Below are 19,129 nucleotides of genomic sequence, written 5' to 3'. Positions count from 1 at the left end.
AAATTTGAATTTTGAAATGTAATTAGTTGAAACAGTGACGTTGGCGTGTATATTTTTACCCCTGTTTTTTGAATAAAAAACAGAGCATTATTGCAGACCTGGTTTTCTCTTTCGTTTTCTGTTTTTTCTCTTTCGTTTGCATGCAAAACTATCAGATCGAACGAATATCTTTATGAAAGAAATTAGAACTTATTCAATTTTCTTCTTCTTTGCCTCCTTGCTAGCTATTTGTAACTTGGTAATTTTTAGTTTCACTGAGAACATGTCTGTGGTACAAAGATCAGTTCATGCTGCTATTCTTAGTCTGCTTCTTGAAAAGATTGCTTCCCGTGAAGTTCGTGGTGAAAAACCCTATCAGGAATTTCAAAATGACACATTCGCACCCAAAAAATTTCAAAATATCACATTCGCACCCAAAGTTTATTTCCCGTTAACACTCAAAATACCAAAGTTCGGTGAGTTACCAAGAGCCAGGACAAGAAAGGTTTTGTAGAGTGAAAGTCGATGATTCATATGGAAGATGAATTTACTTTCTTTTTCAAGGACATTAGGTAAAACGAAATGGACTTGAATACTTGTCAATTCAATGGTTATATACTCTTCAGAGGGCATTCGGTTCAAGGAATATTAGATTATTAACAGCCATATCTGGCCTGATATGGTCATTTTCAATCATCAATATGGTCGAAAACAGCCATATCGAAGCCTACCAGAGTCTGCCAACAAATCTTGGTCATTTTTAGGGACTCCGGCGAAATTCCGACGACAGTCCATGGTGTTTGGCCTACTATCGATGGTGGTGGTTGGGTGGCGGTGGTGGTGGTGGTCTATAATTTGTTTTAAATATAAGGGCATTATTATCTAAAAACTTAATTAAACAATGGTAAAATTGAAATAGTATATTAATGTAAATTTATTTTAAAACAAGAGCATTATTGTCCAAATTTTTTATTAATAAGGGATAGAATTATAACAAAAATAAGATTACCTTAGGAATCTTACAATACCTAAGAAAATATAGGTAATCAGATTACCTCCAATATTACCAACAGTAACAACTATTAGTAATGCAAGATTACCGGAATCTCATATTACTTGACAACCAAAAATGGTAATCAAGTAATATAATATGACATAACCCCAATAATCTTCTATTACCTCCAACCAAACACCCCCTTAGGGTTGTGTAAGAGATGTTAGGATAGTGACAAATCTATTTATAGAAACAGTAAGTAAAATAAAATGCACAGTAAGTTCTTACAAATAATTTTTCCAAATATATTCAGAGCTGGATACAGTTGGATTTTTATAGTAAAACGCTGATTGGTTTATAGGAATTAGTTTCGAAATTAGTAAATTATTACCCACTGGCACGTAGCCACATAGTGGCTTGTGGGTTCAATTGAACCCACTGAACTTTTCAAAAATTTCAAAAAAGTATTAATAGTTTATAGATATTACAATTTTAACCTCACTTAATTTCAAGTTGACCCCATAAAATAAATTATTAATTAATACTTTTTAAACTTTTCTCTTTTCTTTATTTCCTCTCTTTTGCTCTCATATTATATTTTTCATTTGATTGAATATTCAAGAAAGGCTACTCCTTTGGATTACAAGGTAAGATGATACTAATTTTATTTTTATTTACTTAAAATTAATTCTTTTCTTTTAGTTTTCTTAATTGATGAAAGATCATGAGTTATGAGTGTTTATTGAGTTTAATAAATGAGTTTGAAATAATTCTTAGATTTTGATGTGGGTTTTGATTTAATCTTGTTTATGTTAAGGTATGAGTTAATTAATCGATGTTTTAAGTTGGGTTTGATAAATTGTGGTTAGTTATTAAGTTAATTTTGAATATGGTTTAAAGAATTGACGAAACCCTAAGTTGTAGAGATTTAGAGATTTGGTTTAATTTCGATATATTGGTTAGTTGCTTGATATTTAGAGTTAGATTTGATGAGTTTTCATGGGTTTATGAGTTGAAATTGTTTGAAAAAAACTAAGTTATGAGTTGAATTTTGATAAATTTGTGTTGTTTTTTAATTGTAATTGCAAATAAATTATATTTCTGATAATAAAAATTCTTTTATTTTTTTTAGTTATGGATAAGTTTTTGATCAAAAGAAAGTTTTCTAACGAGGAACCTGTTAGAGATAACTGTTCCAATGTTTCTATTGCACCAGATCCAGCCAAATCTTCATGTAGATCTACTCTTGTTATCTAATCTGTTAGTCACTTAGTTTGTTTTTCATTTGTTAGTTTGTTATTTATTTAAACTTCTGTTCAGATAATTAGTTAGCTATTTAAACTTTTGAATTCTTGAACTTATTTGTAGATGTGTTTCAAATACCTTGTAAACTTCTATATATATCAATACACACGAGAGAGCTCGTAATCAATTGAAACCAGACTTATTTTCACTTCTGACTTGGTATCAGAGCGATTCATTGCTCACGCAAATCAATCCATATGGCCTTATCTAACTCCACTCCTGCTTCCTCTTTTGTTATCCCAAATATTACCTCACTTGTTTCTGTCAAACTTGATGGAACAAATTACCTGAATTGGATCACCCAATTCACTCCTATGCTTAGAAGACATGACTTGATAGGCATCGTTGATGGGTCTGAGATATGCCCCAATCAATATCTTGTTGATTCCACTAGGAAATCTACTTCTGATCTCAATCCAGATTATTTGGTTTAGAAGAAGAAAGATCAATTTATTTGGGCATGGTTAAACGCCACCCTTAGTGAGAAAATTCTGTCCACAGTTTATGGACTTACAACCTCTAAGATGGTTTGGAACACTTTAGCCACCAGATTTGCTCCTCAATCGAGATCTCGCATTTCTCATCTCAAAAGACAACTCCAAACCTTGCAACAGGGCACTAGATCATGTTTTGACTATTTGCTCTTGGCCAAGAGCTGGTCTGACCAGCTTACAGCAGCAGGCAAACCTGTTGATGAGGAAGATTTAGTTTCCTATGTTATTGGTGGTCTCAACTCTACCTATAACCCCTTTATCACCTCACTCAATTTTGCAACCAGAGATAAATCCATTTCATTTGATGATTTCCAAACTAAATTACTCAACTATGAGCAATTGCTTGGCTCTCAGACCAAAACACTTCCCAGCGAAGGTAGCCAATTTGCCTTCTTCACAAACAAACCAAAGGTTCCATATGGCAAGAAACCAAAATATTTCAATCAGCAAACCAAGCCTTCCACATACTCTCGACCCACCATTAACTCCAATTCTGACCATAATTCTCCCAAAACTCCATCATCTAACACTCTTTTCCCTTCCAATAAATTCCCACCATGTCAAATATGTGGTAAGCCCAGCCATCAGGCATTGGATTGCTACCATAGAATGGATTTTACTTACCAAGGTCGACATCCACTAGCTCAATTAGCAACTATGGTAGCACATACTCATGTCACACAAGAAGCTAAACAACCATGGTACCTTGATAGTGGAGCAAACAACCATATCACGTTTGAGTTGGGGAATCTAACTTTACAACAGCAGCCTTACCAAGGCAATGACAAGGTCACAGTAGGGAATGGAGGAGGCTTGGTCATCACCAATACTGGTTCTTTTATTCTTCTCAACTTTAAAAACAAATTCCTTTTGCATAATATCTTACACTGTCCTCATGCATCCTCTAATCTGCTGTCCATCCAAAAATTTTGTAGTGATAATAGCTGCTACTTTGTTCTAACAGCTTCTCATTTTTTTGTCAAGGACCTACAGACCAAGAAAATCCTTTTACAAAGGCAGGGTGAAGGTGGCTTATATCCTATGTATCTCAAGCAGATGAAGCTCAACTCATCAAACTCAAAAACTGCTCACATTTCATCCTTCACTGCATTACAAGGGGTCCAAGCTCCTACTCACATATGGCATTCCAGACTTGCTCATGCCTCTGAGTCTATAGTTTCTAGAGTTGTTAGGGAAGCTGTTCTTCCTATTTCTGGTCCTGTAAAACTCAATAAAGTTTGTGAGTCGTGTCAAATTGCTAAAAGTCACGAACTCTCTTTTCTTGAGTCCAATAACAGATCCACACATCCTCTTGAGTTAATACACTCAGATGTTTGGATCTCTCATGTTTCTTCAGTCAGTGGTTGTAAACTTTATGTTTTATTTATTGATGATTTTTTGAGATTTACATGGTTGTTTCCTTTAAAGTATAAATCTAATGTATTTCCTTGTTTCATCAGATTTAAACAACTAGTTGAAAATCAATTCTCTCGAAATATCAAACAATTACTCACTGACAATGGTGGGGAATACCTTTCTACTGTTTTCCAAAGCTTTCTATCAACCCATGGCATCCTTCATAAGCTAACTTGCCCTCACACATCTGAGCAAAATTGAATTTCAGAAAGAAAACACAGACATATAACTGAAACAGGTCTATCTCTTTTGGCTCAATCTCAGCTTCCATCTTGTTACTGGGTTGATGCTTTCCTCACAACAGTTTATGTCATCAATAGACTCCCCACACCAGTCCTAAGTAATCAATCTCCCTTCTTCACTTTGTTTAGCAAACAACCTGATTATTCATTCCTCAAAACTTTTGGTTGCACCTGTTTTCCACTACTTAGACCATATAATTCCCACAAACTAATCTTTAGAAGCACAAAATGTGTCTTTCTCGGATATAGCTCAAATAAAAAAGGGTGCCGCTGTTTGGACTTAAAAACAAAGAAGGTTTACATTTCCAGGCATGTTATATTTGATGAATTGAGCTTCCCTGCTTCTGCTACAAAAGATCAAGCTGCTCTTACTTCAACCTTGCAGGAAAATCTTCACTCCTCTGTCAGTCCTTCACCACTAGGTTCTCCTTCTAATTTCTTACCATCTATTTCAGTTCCTTCATTTACTAATTGTGCACCTCTTGATTTATCCACTTCAGTTTCCCAAACATCACCATTATCTGAACCTCCTACCTCTCCCTCAAGCCCATTTCTCTTGACTGAAACACCCATTCCTGATACACCATCTGAGCCCTTTCCTAGTGAATCACCACCTCTATCTCCTCCTTCCAATCCATCTACCACCATACCTATGCCTGCCCTCCCCTCAAATCAAATTATTACCCGTTCCAAGACCAACTCCTCCAAACCAAAACAGTTCCCAAATTACTAGTTATACCACTCTACCAAATATCCACTACAAGCCATTTCTGCCATTACATTACCTCCTGAACCTAAGACCTATAAAGAAGCAGTGAAGAACCAGCAATGGTTTGATGCTATGCAAGCTGAACACCATGCCCTACTAGCCAATCAAACCTGGACTTTATGTCCTTGACCTTTGCATAAGAAAGTTGTGCGAAATAAGTGGGTGTTTAAGTTGAAACAGAAATCTGATGGGAGTATTGATCGCTACAAGGCCAGACTAGTGGCAAAAGGCTTTGATCAAATTGATGGGGTGGATTTTACTGAGACATTTAGTCCAGTTATTAAACCAGCCACAATTAGATTAGTGTTGGCACTAGCTATCCATCACAACTGGTTTATTAGACAACTTGATATCTCTAATGGCTTTTTGCATGGTTTTCTTGAAGAAGAGGTGTATATGGAGCAGCCTAAAGGGTTTGAGGATCCTGATTTTCCTAATCACGTGTGCAGGTTACACAAGTCCATCTATGGACTGAAACAAGCCCCTAGAGCTTGGTTCTTGAGATTGTCCCAAGCCTTACTTGCTCTCGGGTTCAATGGCTCAAAAATTGATTCATCACTTTTCGCATTCCACCATAACAACATCTCTATTTTTGTACTCATTTATGTTGATGATAGCATAGTTACAAGCAATACTTCCTCATCTATTGATCATCTCATCAATCAACTTGGTACTGATTTTGCTGTGAAGGACCTTAGGCCTCTATCTTATTTTCTCGGTATTCAGGTCACAAGTACCTCAAAAGGGCTCCATCTCAGTCAAGGAAAATATGCCATTGACTTATTACATCGCACCAAGATAGCTGGGGCAAAACCAGCTTCTACACCGTACACCTCTGGAACTAAACTCTTAAGATTTTCGAGGGACCCTCTCACTGATCCAGCTGAATATAGAACATTGGTGGGTTCTTTACAATATCTTACACTTACCAGGCCTGATCTCTCCTATAGTGTGAATCAACTTTGTCAATTTCTCCATTGTCCAACCACTGACCATTTGGTGGCAGCTAAACGAGTCTTGAGATACATAAAGGGTACTTTACACTTTGGACTCAACTTCAGCAAGGTTACACTTCATCTTAATGGTTATTGTGACTCGGATTGGGCAGGTTCTCCAGACGATAGGAAGTCCACCTCCGGCTATTGTATATATCTTGGACCATGTCTTATATCCTGGTCAGCTAAGAAACAACCAGTTGTAGCCAGATCAAGTACTGAAGCAGAGTATAGATCTATGGCTTTCACAGTGGCTGAACTTTACTGGATCTGAATGCTCTTACAAGAACTCCACATGCCACTCTTGAATGCTCCCTGCTTATGGGTGGATAATGTGGGTGCTCTAGCTCTCTCTTCCAATCCAGTCTTTCATGCTCGTACTAAACAAATCGAAGTAGATTACCACTTCATTCGGGAAAAGATCTTCAATAAAGATATCCAAGCTAGATATATTTCCACTGCTGCCCAACCATCTGACATCTTCACCAAAGGTTTAACTTCATCTCGGTTTCTGTTTCTTTGTGACAAGTTGATGCTTCGTGACCTCCCCATCAACTTGAAGGGGGATGTTAGAGATAACTGTTCCAATGTTTCTGTTGCACCAGATCCAGCCAAATCTTCATGCAGATCTACTCCTGTTATCTAATCTGTTAGTCACTTAGTTTGTTTTTCATTTGTTAGTTTGTTATTTATTTAAACTTCTATTCAGATAATTAGTTAGCTATTTAAACTTTTGAGTTCTTGAGCTTATCTGTAGATGTATTTCAAATACCTTGTAAACTTCTATATATATCAATACACACGAGAGAGCTGGTAATCAATTGAAACCAGACTTATTTTCACTTCTGACTGAACCATCAATTGAACAAAACATAAAGAGTCACGATAATGTTCACAATGAGCCTATGGAATCTAGTTCAAGACAAACATATGTTAGGCTTAACTTGAGTAGTTTTCCTGCATATCCTGGATTGAGGATTAAAATTTTAGAATATCATTCTAATGATATAAACAAAGTGAGAAATGCATACTTGCAAAAATGACCCTACCAACCACACAATCATAATTTTAAAAAGTGAGCAATTGAGAATTTAATGCGTCGTTTTAATCCCATTTGGTTTAGAGAATATGCAAATTGGTTGGAGTATAGTGTAGAAAGGAGGGTGTTTTTGTTTGTGTTGTTATCTTTTTAGACATGAAATTAGCATTGATATTACATATTGCAATTGCAAGTGTTGAAAGAGCATTTTCTGCAATAAAGATTGTGAAAAATCGATTATGGAATCGAATGGGAGATCAATTGTTAAATGATTGTCTTATTACATATATTGAGAGAGAGATTGATGGAATTGTCAATGAAGCAATTATGCAACGTTTTCAGAATATGAAAAATCATGGAGGACAATTGTAGAATTGATAATTCGGTATATATAACTTTTAAAAGTACATTTTTTATGTTTATTACAACAATATATATTTTATTATAAATTTATCAACTTTGATGTTTTGAACCCACTGACTCAGAATTCTGGCTACGTCTTTGATTAGCCAGGTAACTTCTAGTTGCTAATTTTTGTTAATAATGAACTCCATTATTAGTATAAGAATTAACCTTAGGAAAGGAAATTACAGTTGGTTTATGTATCAGTTAATTGTGATTGGCTACAATGTCAAAGCCAATATTTCACTTAATTGTTTAACTAATAATAGCCAATATTATGTTTCAAAAAATTATGAAAGCCAAGTTATCATCAGAGTAAAATCACTGCTCAATTAGTAGAAGATTCAATCACCTATACTGCAGCCATGGAAAAGCTCGTTTCAATCTGTATATTGGGCTGATCTCCCATAGGCCCAAATTTCTATTGCATGAATTCATAACTCTGTACTGTAAGGGTGTGTTTGGTTGAGGGTAGCAGGGGATTATTGAGATAATGTTATATTATATTACTTAATTATTATGTTTAATTATCAAGTAATATAAGATTCTGGTAATCTTCCAAAACCAATAATAATTATTGTTGGTAATATAAGAGGTAATCTGATTACTTCTATTTTCTTAGGTATTTTAAGATTATTTAAAAATCTTATTTTTCCTACAATTTTACCCCTTATTAATAAAAATTTTGGACAAAAATACCCTTCTTTTAAAATTAATTTACATGAGCCTACCATTACAATTTTACCCCTAATTAATTAACTTTTTGGACATTAATGCCCTTGTATTTAAAACAAATTTCAGCCCACCAAAACTACCACCATCAACCATTTTCATCGGCAACCAATGGTTGGTGTCGATCTGGCCAGATTTCTAGCCGAAAATGGCAAGATAGTGAAAAATCTGTTTTGGCCATTTTCAGCCAGATCGACGCATGATCGGCCTAATCCGACCAACCGTGCACCGTTTGGTTATCGATGACTGACGGTGGAGGCCGTAGTGGCTGGGTGGGTAGGGATGTCTTTGTTGATTTTTAAACTTCTATTATGGGGCTGTTTTAGCTAAATTTTTAAATGTAGAGGATTATAAATTAATAATCTAAATAATAATAATATAATATTTAAAAAGAAGACAATTCAGTAATTTAAATAACATACCCACCAATTTATACCTCCCAACCAAACACATTAATATAACATTCCTAGTAATCTTTCAAGGTAAAACACTCCATTAATACAATATTCTCTTAACCAAACATACCCTAAGTAGTTGTTATGCTTAAAAAATCAGAGCTAACATAAGTTTACATCAACAAGTACCAATCAGAGTTCAGGAAGACTTTGCGCCATCCAGGAGTTGCCATGCCACCCCAAGACAAAAAGAATACAGTTGTCATCAACTTAGCGGATTCAGGTTTTGTCTATAAGTGACTGAGGACTACATACCTGTCCAAACCCCAGATAATTTGATGATATTTCCTAAGTTATCAACCAATGGGAGGAAAGGAAAGACTTGCACGACACCTATCCACTTGTAGATTTGTAATCATTATCTTAAATTCAGTTACTATCAATAGAGGACTCCCTCTCTCATTTTTTATTTCTGATTCTGATTATAATCTCTATTTTCATAGCAAAGATAACCTACGAAAAAGAAACTGACTTGATATTCTCTCTAAATACTCAGTTAATGATCCTCTGCTCGTTGTTCGTTATACGCGACCTCTTATAAACTCTCACATATAAAAAAAACAGTGAACGTAAGAATCGCTTTAAGCATCCGAACTACTTTAAAAATCATCTCTCTCATTTATTATTCAGTCTTTGCATTCAATTATACTGATTAGCCTTGTCTTGACTCTTGAATCAATCATATCACGTGTAATTTCTAAGAACAACTTAACACTTTGCATATGCGAGTCGTCGGTGTCAAAATCACGCATCAACGGTAGTGAATAAAATTGGTAACACCGTTGATAAAATTGGTAACTTCCCTAGTAATTGCATAAGAATATTCCTGATTCCAGACATTTCCTAGAATCTAATCCAATCCAAATCAGGTTTGAAGTTGTGAGACAAGCGTTTCTTGAATTATCAGTAGAAAATTTGACTAATTCTTATACGAAATAGCTATATTAATTTCTTTTTTGGCTGTTTGTTTGTGTTATTATTCTCTTTGCAGTTTGCAGTATGATTTTAAGACAATTTAATACTAGTAAATTCAATCATCTTCAAATATTATATTGAAGTTTCCTAATAGGTATCTTTAGCACACTATGATATAGTGGGAATTTGATTATCCCTTGACGCGACTTATATATGGAAGACTTAAATATAATTAAAAAAAGGGAATATACAAGAAATATACCTTAAAAGGAAAAGATACTTTCAAGTAAAACAAATATATCCATATTAAAGTTGGACAATAGAGCACCACCATTAGCGGTAAACCCAGAGATTAAAACAAAGTTCGTTACTTGACAGGATCCGCTAATTTCGAACAGAAAATTACTGGAAACCTGTTTCCAATTTTTTTAACTACTTCTTTATTTATTTATGCTCGCATCGAATATATCTTCTCAATAACCTCTAGATAGTTTGACGGTTCGTTCGAAACTCTTGAATATATTATTCAAGAGGTCTTGAGTTCGAATTCTCGTAACTATTAATAAGGGATAATTACTAAAGACTTATCTGACTATTAACTTCAGGATCCTAAAAATTAATTGAAATACGTGCAAACTAATTTGGACGTCCCAGATTCCCACCAAAAAAAATAAAAAAGAATATACCTTCTCAGTCACACATGGTAACGATAAATAGGGCTATTCAAACCTTCGTCTAATCAAAGGCTACAAGCAAATATTCATCAGTATAGTGACTTTCACAGAGATTGACCTTCACCCTTGTCACCCATTTTCTTTCTAAATTTTCTGGTTGATTTTGTCTCCTTTCCCACAAAGAAGAGACCATGGTTTTGCCTGAAACAGCAATAGGTGCGCTTCTGTCAGCTTCCCTTCAAGTGCTGTTTGACAGACTAGCTTCTCATCAGCTTCTTGAATTCTTCCGGAGTAGGGAATGCGATGAAACTCTCTTGCACAGGCTGGAGACAGTACTGCTCTCAGTTCTCGCTGTACTTAGTGATGCAGAGGAGAAGCAAATCACTAACTCAATCGTAAAACGGTGGGTTAATGAGCTTAAAGATGCTGTCTACCGTGCTGAGGACTTTCTTGATGAGATGTTTACTAATAATTTACAACGTCAAATGGAAAGCGAATCTCGAGGAATCAACAAACAGGTCCAAAGCAGGAATTCCAGGCTTAAAGACATAATTTCGAGGCTGGAACATGTGGCAAATACCAAAGATGGTCTTGGTCTGAAAGAAAGCACTCTTGGTGTAAATTCATTTCCAAGATGGCCATCCACATCTTTGGTAGATGAATCTAAAGTGTTCGGTAGACATGATGATAAACAGAAGATTAAGAAACTTTTGTTATCGGACTGTACTGATCCAAATGAACGGGAGATTCCGGTAACAGCAATTGTTGGGGTGGGTGGAGTCGGCAAGACAACGCTTGCTCAACTTCTGTTCAACGACCCTGACGTAAAGGAGCATTTTTCCACAGGAGTATGGGTTCATGTTTCTGAGAACTTTGATGTGTTTAAGATAACCGAGACCATTTTTGAGCCGGGGACTTGTCATTCGCAGTGTAAGATCACTGATCTAAATGTACTCCAAGTCAAGCTGAAGGAGAAACTGGCAGGAAAAAGATTTCTGCTCATTTTAGATGATGTCTGGAATGAAAATTTCCTGAATTGGGATGTCCTAAAGAAACCCTTTGGAGACGGAGACGTCAGAAGTCGAATTATTGTGACAACTCGTAGCCAAAGTGTTGCATCAATCATGCATTCCGTTCATGTTCATCCTCTTCAACCATTATCTGATGAAGATTGCTTGTTGGTGTTCGAAAAATTTGCATTTAGAAGTGCAAACATCAGGCCACCACAAAACCTGCGGAAGATCGGTGAACAGATAGTGAAGAAGTGCAGAGGTCTGCCTTTAGCTGCAAAAACATTGGGGGGTTTATTGTGCACTAAAGGCGATCAAACCAGTGAGTGGAATAAAATTTTAAAGAGTAACATATGGGATCTTTCAATTAATGAGAGCGATATACTTCCTTCTTTGATGTTGAGCTACTACTATCTCCCTCCGTATTTGAAACAGTGCTTTGCTTACTGTTCAATATTTCCAAAAGGTTATGCATTTGAAAAAGAAAAGTTAGTTCTTTTATGGATGGCACAAGGATTCTTGCAGCAGCCAACAAGTGAGAAAAGAATGGAAGAAGTAGGTCGCGAGTATTTCAATGAATTGCTATCAAGGTCTTTATTCCAACAATTAGGTGACAATAAATCACGCTTCATAATGCATGACCTTATCAGTGAATTAGCACAATTTGCTTCTGGTGAATTTTGCTTCAAGATTGAGGAGGGAATGCCACTTGTTATATCTGAGAGGGTTCGCCACTTTTCGTATGTAATGGATCAGATAGATTCCATTCAAAAATTTGAGACCTTGCATGAGTTGAAGTTTTTGCGGACCTTCCTGCCATTGAGTTTTTCATCAAATCCTGGAGGAGCCCTTTCCTTAAACAAGATGATAATTGAACATCTTCTGCTGACAATGAAGTGCTTGAGGGTGTTGTCTCTGTGCCATTATGAGATCAGTGAGTTGCCTGATACTTTTGACAAATTGAAACAATTACGTTACTTAGACCTTTCTCGCACTAAAATAGAAAAATTACCTCAATCAACATGTTTTTTGTACAACTTACAGACATTGTTGTTGACAAATTGTTTTAACCTTATTGAGTTGCCAGAAAACATGCGGAACCTAAGTAAATTAGCTCATCTTGATGTGAGTGGCACCAAGTTGAAAAAGATGCCTCCTGATTTAGGTAAATTAAAGAACCTTCAGACACTTCCAACTTTTGTTGTGAGTGATGGGTCAAGTATTCATGAATTGAGGGACCTACAAAATCTTCAGGGTAAACTTTCCATTTTCAAGCTGCAGAATGTGAGCGAAGCTGCAGATGCTGAGGCTGCAAAGTTGAAGGATAAGAAGAATATTGAGGAGTTAGTTTTCAGCTGGAATATTGACAGTCTTCATGATCCAGCGAAGAATGGATCTGCTGTTTTGGAAAAGTTGCAGCCACATAAAAATATAGAGATACTCACAATTGATAGATATGGCGGTAAGGAGTTCCCAGATTGGTTAGGAAATTCATCAATATTGACCAATGTGGTGTTCCTACGTCTTACTGGTTGCAAAAATTGCTCTTCTGTGCCTTCACTAGGACAGCTACCATCTCTCAAGAAACTTCACATTGCCAAAATGGAGAGTTTAGCAAAAATTGGTGCTGAATTCTATGGTAATGGCTCCAGTACTTCTATCAGACATTTCAAATCTCTTGAAATTTTGCATTTTGAGGACATGCCAAAGTGGGAGCAATGGTTACCTTCTGCTGTTGAAGATGGAGAATTTCCTTCCCTCCAAGAGCTTCATATACAGAATTGTGGAAAGCTTGCCAAGAATCTACCGAGGTACCTTCCTTCTTTGACATTGTTACATATTGAAGAATGTAAGATTTTAGATTTCCTAGATGATTCAAGACGTTACACGGAGCTCCAGACTCTGCACATCATAGGCTGTGATTCTCTGGAGAGCTTCCCATTAGGCTTCTTCAACAAGGTTGCTTATCTTCAAATCCAGAAGTGCAGCCAACTCAGGTACATAGAAGTTTCAAATGATCTTCACCAGGTCCAGGAGCTCAAATTTCTTGGAGACTTGGAAGTTAGTGATTGCTCCAATCTGAAACACTTTACAGGCGGGTTGCTTGCTCCTAACCTCAAATCTTTTTCAGTCTCAAAATGCAGGAGCCTTGAGTTATTGCCAGTCCTCACTTCTCTTGAAACCTTGGCTCTCTCTGATTGTAGAAACCTTAAGTCGTTTCAAAATGACAGATTACCCCCAAATTTAAGATCACTTTTCATCATGAGTTGTGACCATCTCACTCCGAAAAAGAATTGGGGTCTGAACGAAATGGATTCACTCACTTCTTTGACAATTACAGGTGGATCTAGTGATGTGAAGTCATTTCCAGAAAAGGGGCTACTGCCTGCCTCTCTTATTTCTCTTCAAGTGACTAAGTTTCCAAAGCTCGAAACTTTGGACCTCAGGGAGCTGCAGCTCCTCACTTCTCTTAGAACCCTGGAGATCAACAGCTGCGCTAGCCTCAAAGACTTGTCAGAAGGGACCTTACCCAGCTCTCTTGCTAATTTGATCATCAATGAATGTCCTTTGTTGAAACCAAAATGCCAAGAGAAAGGGGATTATTGGGAAAAGATTAATCACATTCCCAATATTGAAATGTTTTAAATAATGTGATTTATATGTGTATCAGGCCCTTTTCCTTTCTAAAATAAACTGTAAATTATGACATATTTACAGCTGTTCATTGTAAAATTCTGTTTTGAAGTACTTCATTTCAATCCATATGTTGAAATTTATTTAAAGTTTTACGTTCCTGTATTGTCATTACCTTAAATATTGAAAAATGAAAATCGGAAAAGCCTGTAGTGAGATAGTCCATCCTGTGGAGAGTGTGTCTCGAACAACATAAACAAGCAACAAATATACCAAAAATTTTCATCATATAGAAAAATGAGAGATAATAGATCATCAATCAATCAAGAATTTGCACAAGGAACTTGTCCGCCAACATAAGACAAAATACTTGTCAACTATTGTTTAAAATTGTTTCTATCTTTTCTTGTTTCCTGCCAATTAGACTCAGTTACGTTCAATGAAATAAAAAACTTTTTTTATTTGTTGTAGAAATAGTTTTTAGTTCTTGATCTATCCGCCCAAACTTCGGAATTCTCAAAGTTGTATCTCCTTTGTCCTTTACATATTAGTCAAAATAACAATCATACCTTTGTTCATCTCCACTGTAGCTCTTACAGGAAGTGTTTATTGCAGATCATTTCCTCCTGAGATATCCTTCTTTTTGTATCTTCTCATAGAAAGGAGGAGAGCATGGCTGCTGAGTTTTTTCTAAGATCGGGATCATTTCCTTCCGGTTTTTTGCAACAGCTGCTTGACAAGATGGAGCCTCCTGAACTCACTCACTACATCCGTAAACATAAACTCGACGAGGCATGGCTGAAGAAGTTGAAGAAAACAATGTCAACTATCAATGCTGTGATCCATGATGCTGAGAAGAAACAATTCAGAAACCCTGAAGTGAGCGACTGGCTTGCTCAGATTACGGACTTTTGCTATGATATTGAAGATTTACTTGACCAGATTGCCACCCAAGCTTTGCGGAGCAAGTTGGAAGCTGAGTCTCGAGTATGGGACTTGGTATTTACATTTTCACAGGATATAGGAGACCGGATGGATGTTTTAATTGTCAGGCTGGAACAACTTGGGGAGCAAAAAGACAGACTTGGATTAAAAGAAGAATGTATTACAGTAACGAAATCGAATCAGCTGCCATCCTCTAGTTTGGTAGATGATTATCAATCCCAAGTTGTATTTGGTAGGGATGAAGACAAAGAGACTATATTGAAGCTGTTGCTTTCAGGTGAACATGAAACAGTTTACCAGTCAGATGTCATTGCCATTGTGGGAGAAGCTGGAGTTGGTAAGACCACCCTGGCTGAGCTTGTGTACAACGATGAGAGGGTGAAGAAATATTTTGACTGCAAAGCTTGGGTTTGTCTTTCGGAGGTTTTGGATGCGAAAAGATTGACTAAAGCTATTCTGGGGCAACTGACTGATCAAACTTCGGATGTTGAAAACCGAAATTCCCTCCAAGTTAAGTTGAAGGAGAGTCTCAACAAGAAAAAAATTCTACTCATTTTAGATAATGTTCGGTCTAATGAGTATTCTATCTGGGAAATTCTGCGGTTTCTCCTTAATGCTGGGGAGAAAGGCAGTAAGATTATTGTGACTGCACGCAGTTCAGATATTGCAGCATTTATTGGCACTCTTCCTGCTTACCGTTTGAAGCCATTACTATATGAAGATAGCTGGATGCTTTTTGCAAAATATGCATTTGAAAATAAGGAATCCAGTTTATATCCCAAACTAGAAGTGATTGGCAAAGAAATTGTGAAGAAGTGTAATGGTTTGCCTTTAGCAACAAAACTGCTTGGTTGTTTAATGCGTTTAATGCAAACGGTTGAAGAGTGGGACGTTGTGTTGAAGAACAACATGTTTGATTCGTCATCAGACAGGAATGGAATTCTCCAAGCTCTTATGTTGAGCTATTATTATCTTCCTGCACATCTAAAACGATGCTTTGCTTACTGCTCGATCTTTTCAAAGGATTATGAGTATGAAGAGGAGAAGTTAATCCTCTTATGGATGGCAGAAGGCTTTCTGGAACAATCGAGACATGAAAGAATGGAAGAGGTAGGCCATCAGTATTTTCAAGAGTTGACATCAAGGTCTTTCTTTCAACAATCAACTACCATTAGATCTCGCTATACAATGCATGATCTTGTTCATGACTTAGCTCTAATCCTATCTGGAAATTACATATCAAGACTGCCAAATCATGGTCAACTTTCTAGCTTGGTAAATCATGATTACTTTTCCAGATTGGTAGATGTTAAGAATTTGGAATTTGTTTTGAACAAAGTTCGGCATTTGTCATTTTGTGGAGGCAATTTTATTGAAATTGTTGAAGTTTCTAAACCTGAGTTCTTAAGGACCTTCTTACCATATGAATTGCCACCAGAGAATGAATCAAGTCACATAAGTAGTGGGGTACTAGAGATTTTGTTGGATAACCTGTACTGCTTGCGGGTGCTTTCATTGTCTCATTATCCTATAATTGAGTTGCCTGATTCAATTGGTCATGAGTTGGAACTTTTGCGTTACCTTGATCTCTCTCACACTGCGATTAGTAGGTTGCCAGAATCTGTAAACTCTCTCTACAATTTGCAGACATTGATTTTGTCAAATTGTAATTCTCTCATTAAGTTGCCAAGGAACATGGGGAGCCTTGTTAATTTGTGTCATCTCGATATAGTTGGAACTAACTTAACAGAGATGCCGGCAGACATTGGTAGATTAACAAGTCTTCAAAAGTTGTCTAACTTTGTTGTAGGCAAATATGGTGGCTCAAAAATTAAAGATTTGGGGTCCCTTTTAAATCTTCGTGGAACCCTTCATATTTCACAGTTGCAGAACGTGGTTTTTGCTGGAGACGCATCCCTGGCCAGTTTGAAAAACAAGGAGGAACTTGATGTGCTAGAGTTAGAATGGAGTGACACCACAGTTGATCCACAGATTGAAAGAGAGGTGCTTGAACAGCTGCAACCTCATGAATATCTGAAAGAGCTCAGCATTAAGCTTTACAATGGCACGCAACTTCCAGACTGGCTGGGAGATTCGTCTTTCTCAAACATGGTTCTCCTACGTCTTAGCAACTGTAATAACTGCTTGCAATTGCCTCCTCTTGGGCAGCTACCGTCTCTTAAGGAGCTTATTATCAAAGAGATGAAACAAGTAAAAAGGGTCGGTCCAGAATTCTATGGGGCTAATAATTCTTCAGATCTCAGGCCATTTCCATCTTTGGAGACTCTAATTTTTGAGGGAATGTTGGAATGGGAAGAATGGATTTCTACTGAAGTTGAAGGTGGAGAGTTTCCTTGTCTTCAGGAACTTCATATTCGGAAGTGCCCCAAGTTGAAAAAAAGCTTACCCAAGTGCCTTCCTCCTTCAACTAGAGTTTACATTTCAGAATGTCCAGAGCTTGTAGTGACACTTCCAGGACTTCAGGTTGACAGCAACATGGGGCAACTCAGAAGCGATCATGAAGTTGCCTTGCAACATGCCGAGCATAAGACTGATGTTTCAATCACATTGTCTGCCTCTCCCCAAGAAACTTCTAAGCTTTTGATTGAGGATATTTCAAGTTTTAAGCATGAAGGTCCATCACAGATTCTCAGAGCTGAAACTGTTGATAAGATGAACAAAGAGCATGTCCAAGACAATTTGCAAGACATCTATAGTCCTGAAAGGTTGAAAGTTTCAGAAATCTCACAATTAAGGAAATTACCTCCAAATCTGTGTAGCCTCAAAATTGAAGGATGTGAAGCACTAAATATTATACCTGGGGAACTGATGCACAGCAATCCTCATCTCCAACATTTATATATAATCAATTGTTGTTCTCTCAAGTTCTTTCATGGAGGCTATTGGCCCACTGCCTTGAAAACGATTTATATCCGTGACTGTAGGAAATTAGAATTTATCTCCCCTGGAGTGACAATACACCAGTACCCAGTCCTTGAACACTTGTGCATTGGCAGCAGCTGTGATTCTCTGACAGAATTCCCATTATCCTCCTTTCCAAAGCTCAGAAGTCTTGTGGTCTGGGATTGTGCAAATTTGAATTCCATACTAATAACTGAGGATCACAAGTCGCTTGATGCCCTGGAAATCAGGGACTGTCCTAGCCTGGAATATTTCCCAGAAAAAGGACTGCGGAGCCCCAACCTGAAGTCAATTCTGCTTTCTAATTCCAGGAGTCTCAGGAAACTTCCGGAGCAGCTGCAAAGCCTCATATCTCTTCAGTCACTATTTATAAATGAATGTCCAGAACTTATGTCAATTCCTAAAGGAGGTTTTCCTAATAACTTAGGTTCACTTTGCATTATTTCTTGCCCCAAACTCACACCCTGTAAGGAATGGGGATTAAGAAGGCTTGAATATCTTACTCGTTTCGAGATTGAAGGTGTATGTAGATCCTTGGAGTCATTTCCAGAGCAGGAGCTGCTTCCCAGCAACCTCAAGTCTTTGCGGATTAGCAGACTTTTGAATCTCAAGTTCCTGGACTATGAAGGCCTTCAACACTTGACATGTCTCGAAACATTGGAGATCAACTGCTGTGGCAAGCTTCAGTCTTTGCCTGAAGAGGGTCTGCCTTCCTCCTTGACTTTTCTGTGTATCAAAGAGTGCCCTTTGCTGCAATTAAAACTTCAGAATAAGAAAGGGAAACACTGGTACAGGATATCTCATATTCCCCAAATACAAATTGATGAGGAAGTTTTCTCATGAGTAAGTGAGCCTGCATTTTCGGTAAGAAAAGATCATCTATTTATTAACTATCAGAGGAGAGTGATTGAAATATCAATTGACATTAAAGATCTATCTATTGGGATTGTTATTTGTTGATCTGTTCAAAGCTTTCTCCTTGATTGGTACTTTTGTAGATTCGATCGTGGATATTTTACAAGCCCTGATACGGAAAAGGGATGCTTGGAGACCTGATAGGCTCAGAGCTCAATCATTTTCCTATTTTACCACTGGAGCCCAATTGGGTATTGTTTTAGCACTGATACTATCTCTGAAATCTAATAACGAGCGCAATCCTGGAATCTAACTCTGGTCGGTTGTGCAGAGTTTCAAGCTGCGATCAACC

At 37.0% G+C, this 19,129-nt stretch overlaps 2 protein-coding genes across 2 annotated transcripts; both read left to right on the top strand.

The window, feature by feature from the left end:
- Positions 1 to 10,602: 10,602 nt before the first annotated feature.
- LOC116143555 (putative disease resistance RPP13-like protein 1) lies at positions 10,603 to 14,067 on the top strand. Its single transcript, XM_031429007.1, has one exon. The coding sequence runs from the start codon at positions 10,603 to 10,605 to the stop codon at positions 14,065 to 14,067; it is 3,465 nt and encodes a 1,154-aa protein (XP_031284867.1).
- Positions 14,068 to 14,727: 660 nt separating this feature from the next.
- On the top strand, positions 14,728 to 18,765 carry LOC116143554 (putative disease resistance RPP13-like protein 1). The gene has a single exon (XM_031429006.1). The coding sequence runs from the start codon at positions 14,728 to 14,730 to the stop codon at positions 18,763 to 18,765; it is 4,038 nt and encodes a 1,345-aa protein (XP_031284866.1).
- Positions 18,766 to 19,129: the final 364 nt, after the last annotated feature.

The sequence above is a fragment of the Pistacia vera genome, unplaced genomic scaffold (assembly GCF_008641045.1).
Source record: "Pistacia vera cultivar Batoury unplaced genomic scaffold, PisVer_v2 Contig430, whole genome shotgun sequence".
Lineage (NCBI taxonomy): Eukaryota > Viridiplantae > Streptophyta > Magnoliopsida > Sapindales > Anacardiaceae > Pistacia > Pistacia vera.
The sequence above is the reverse complement of the archived record's forward strand: the minus strand, read 5'-3'. Positions and strand labels throughout refer to the sequence as shown.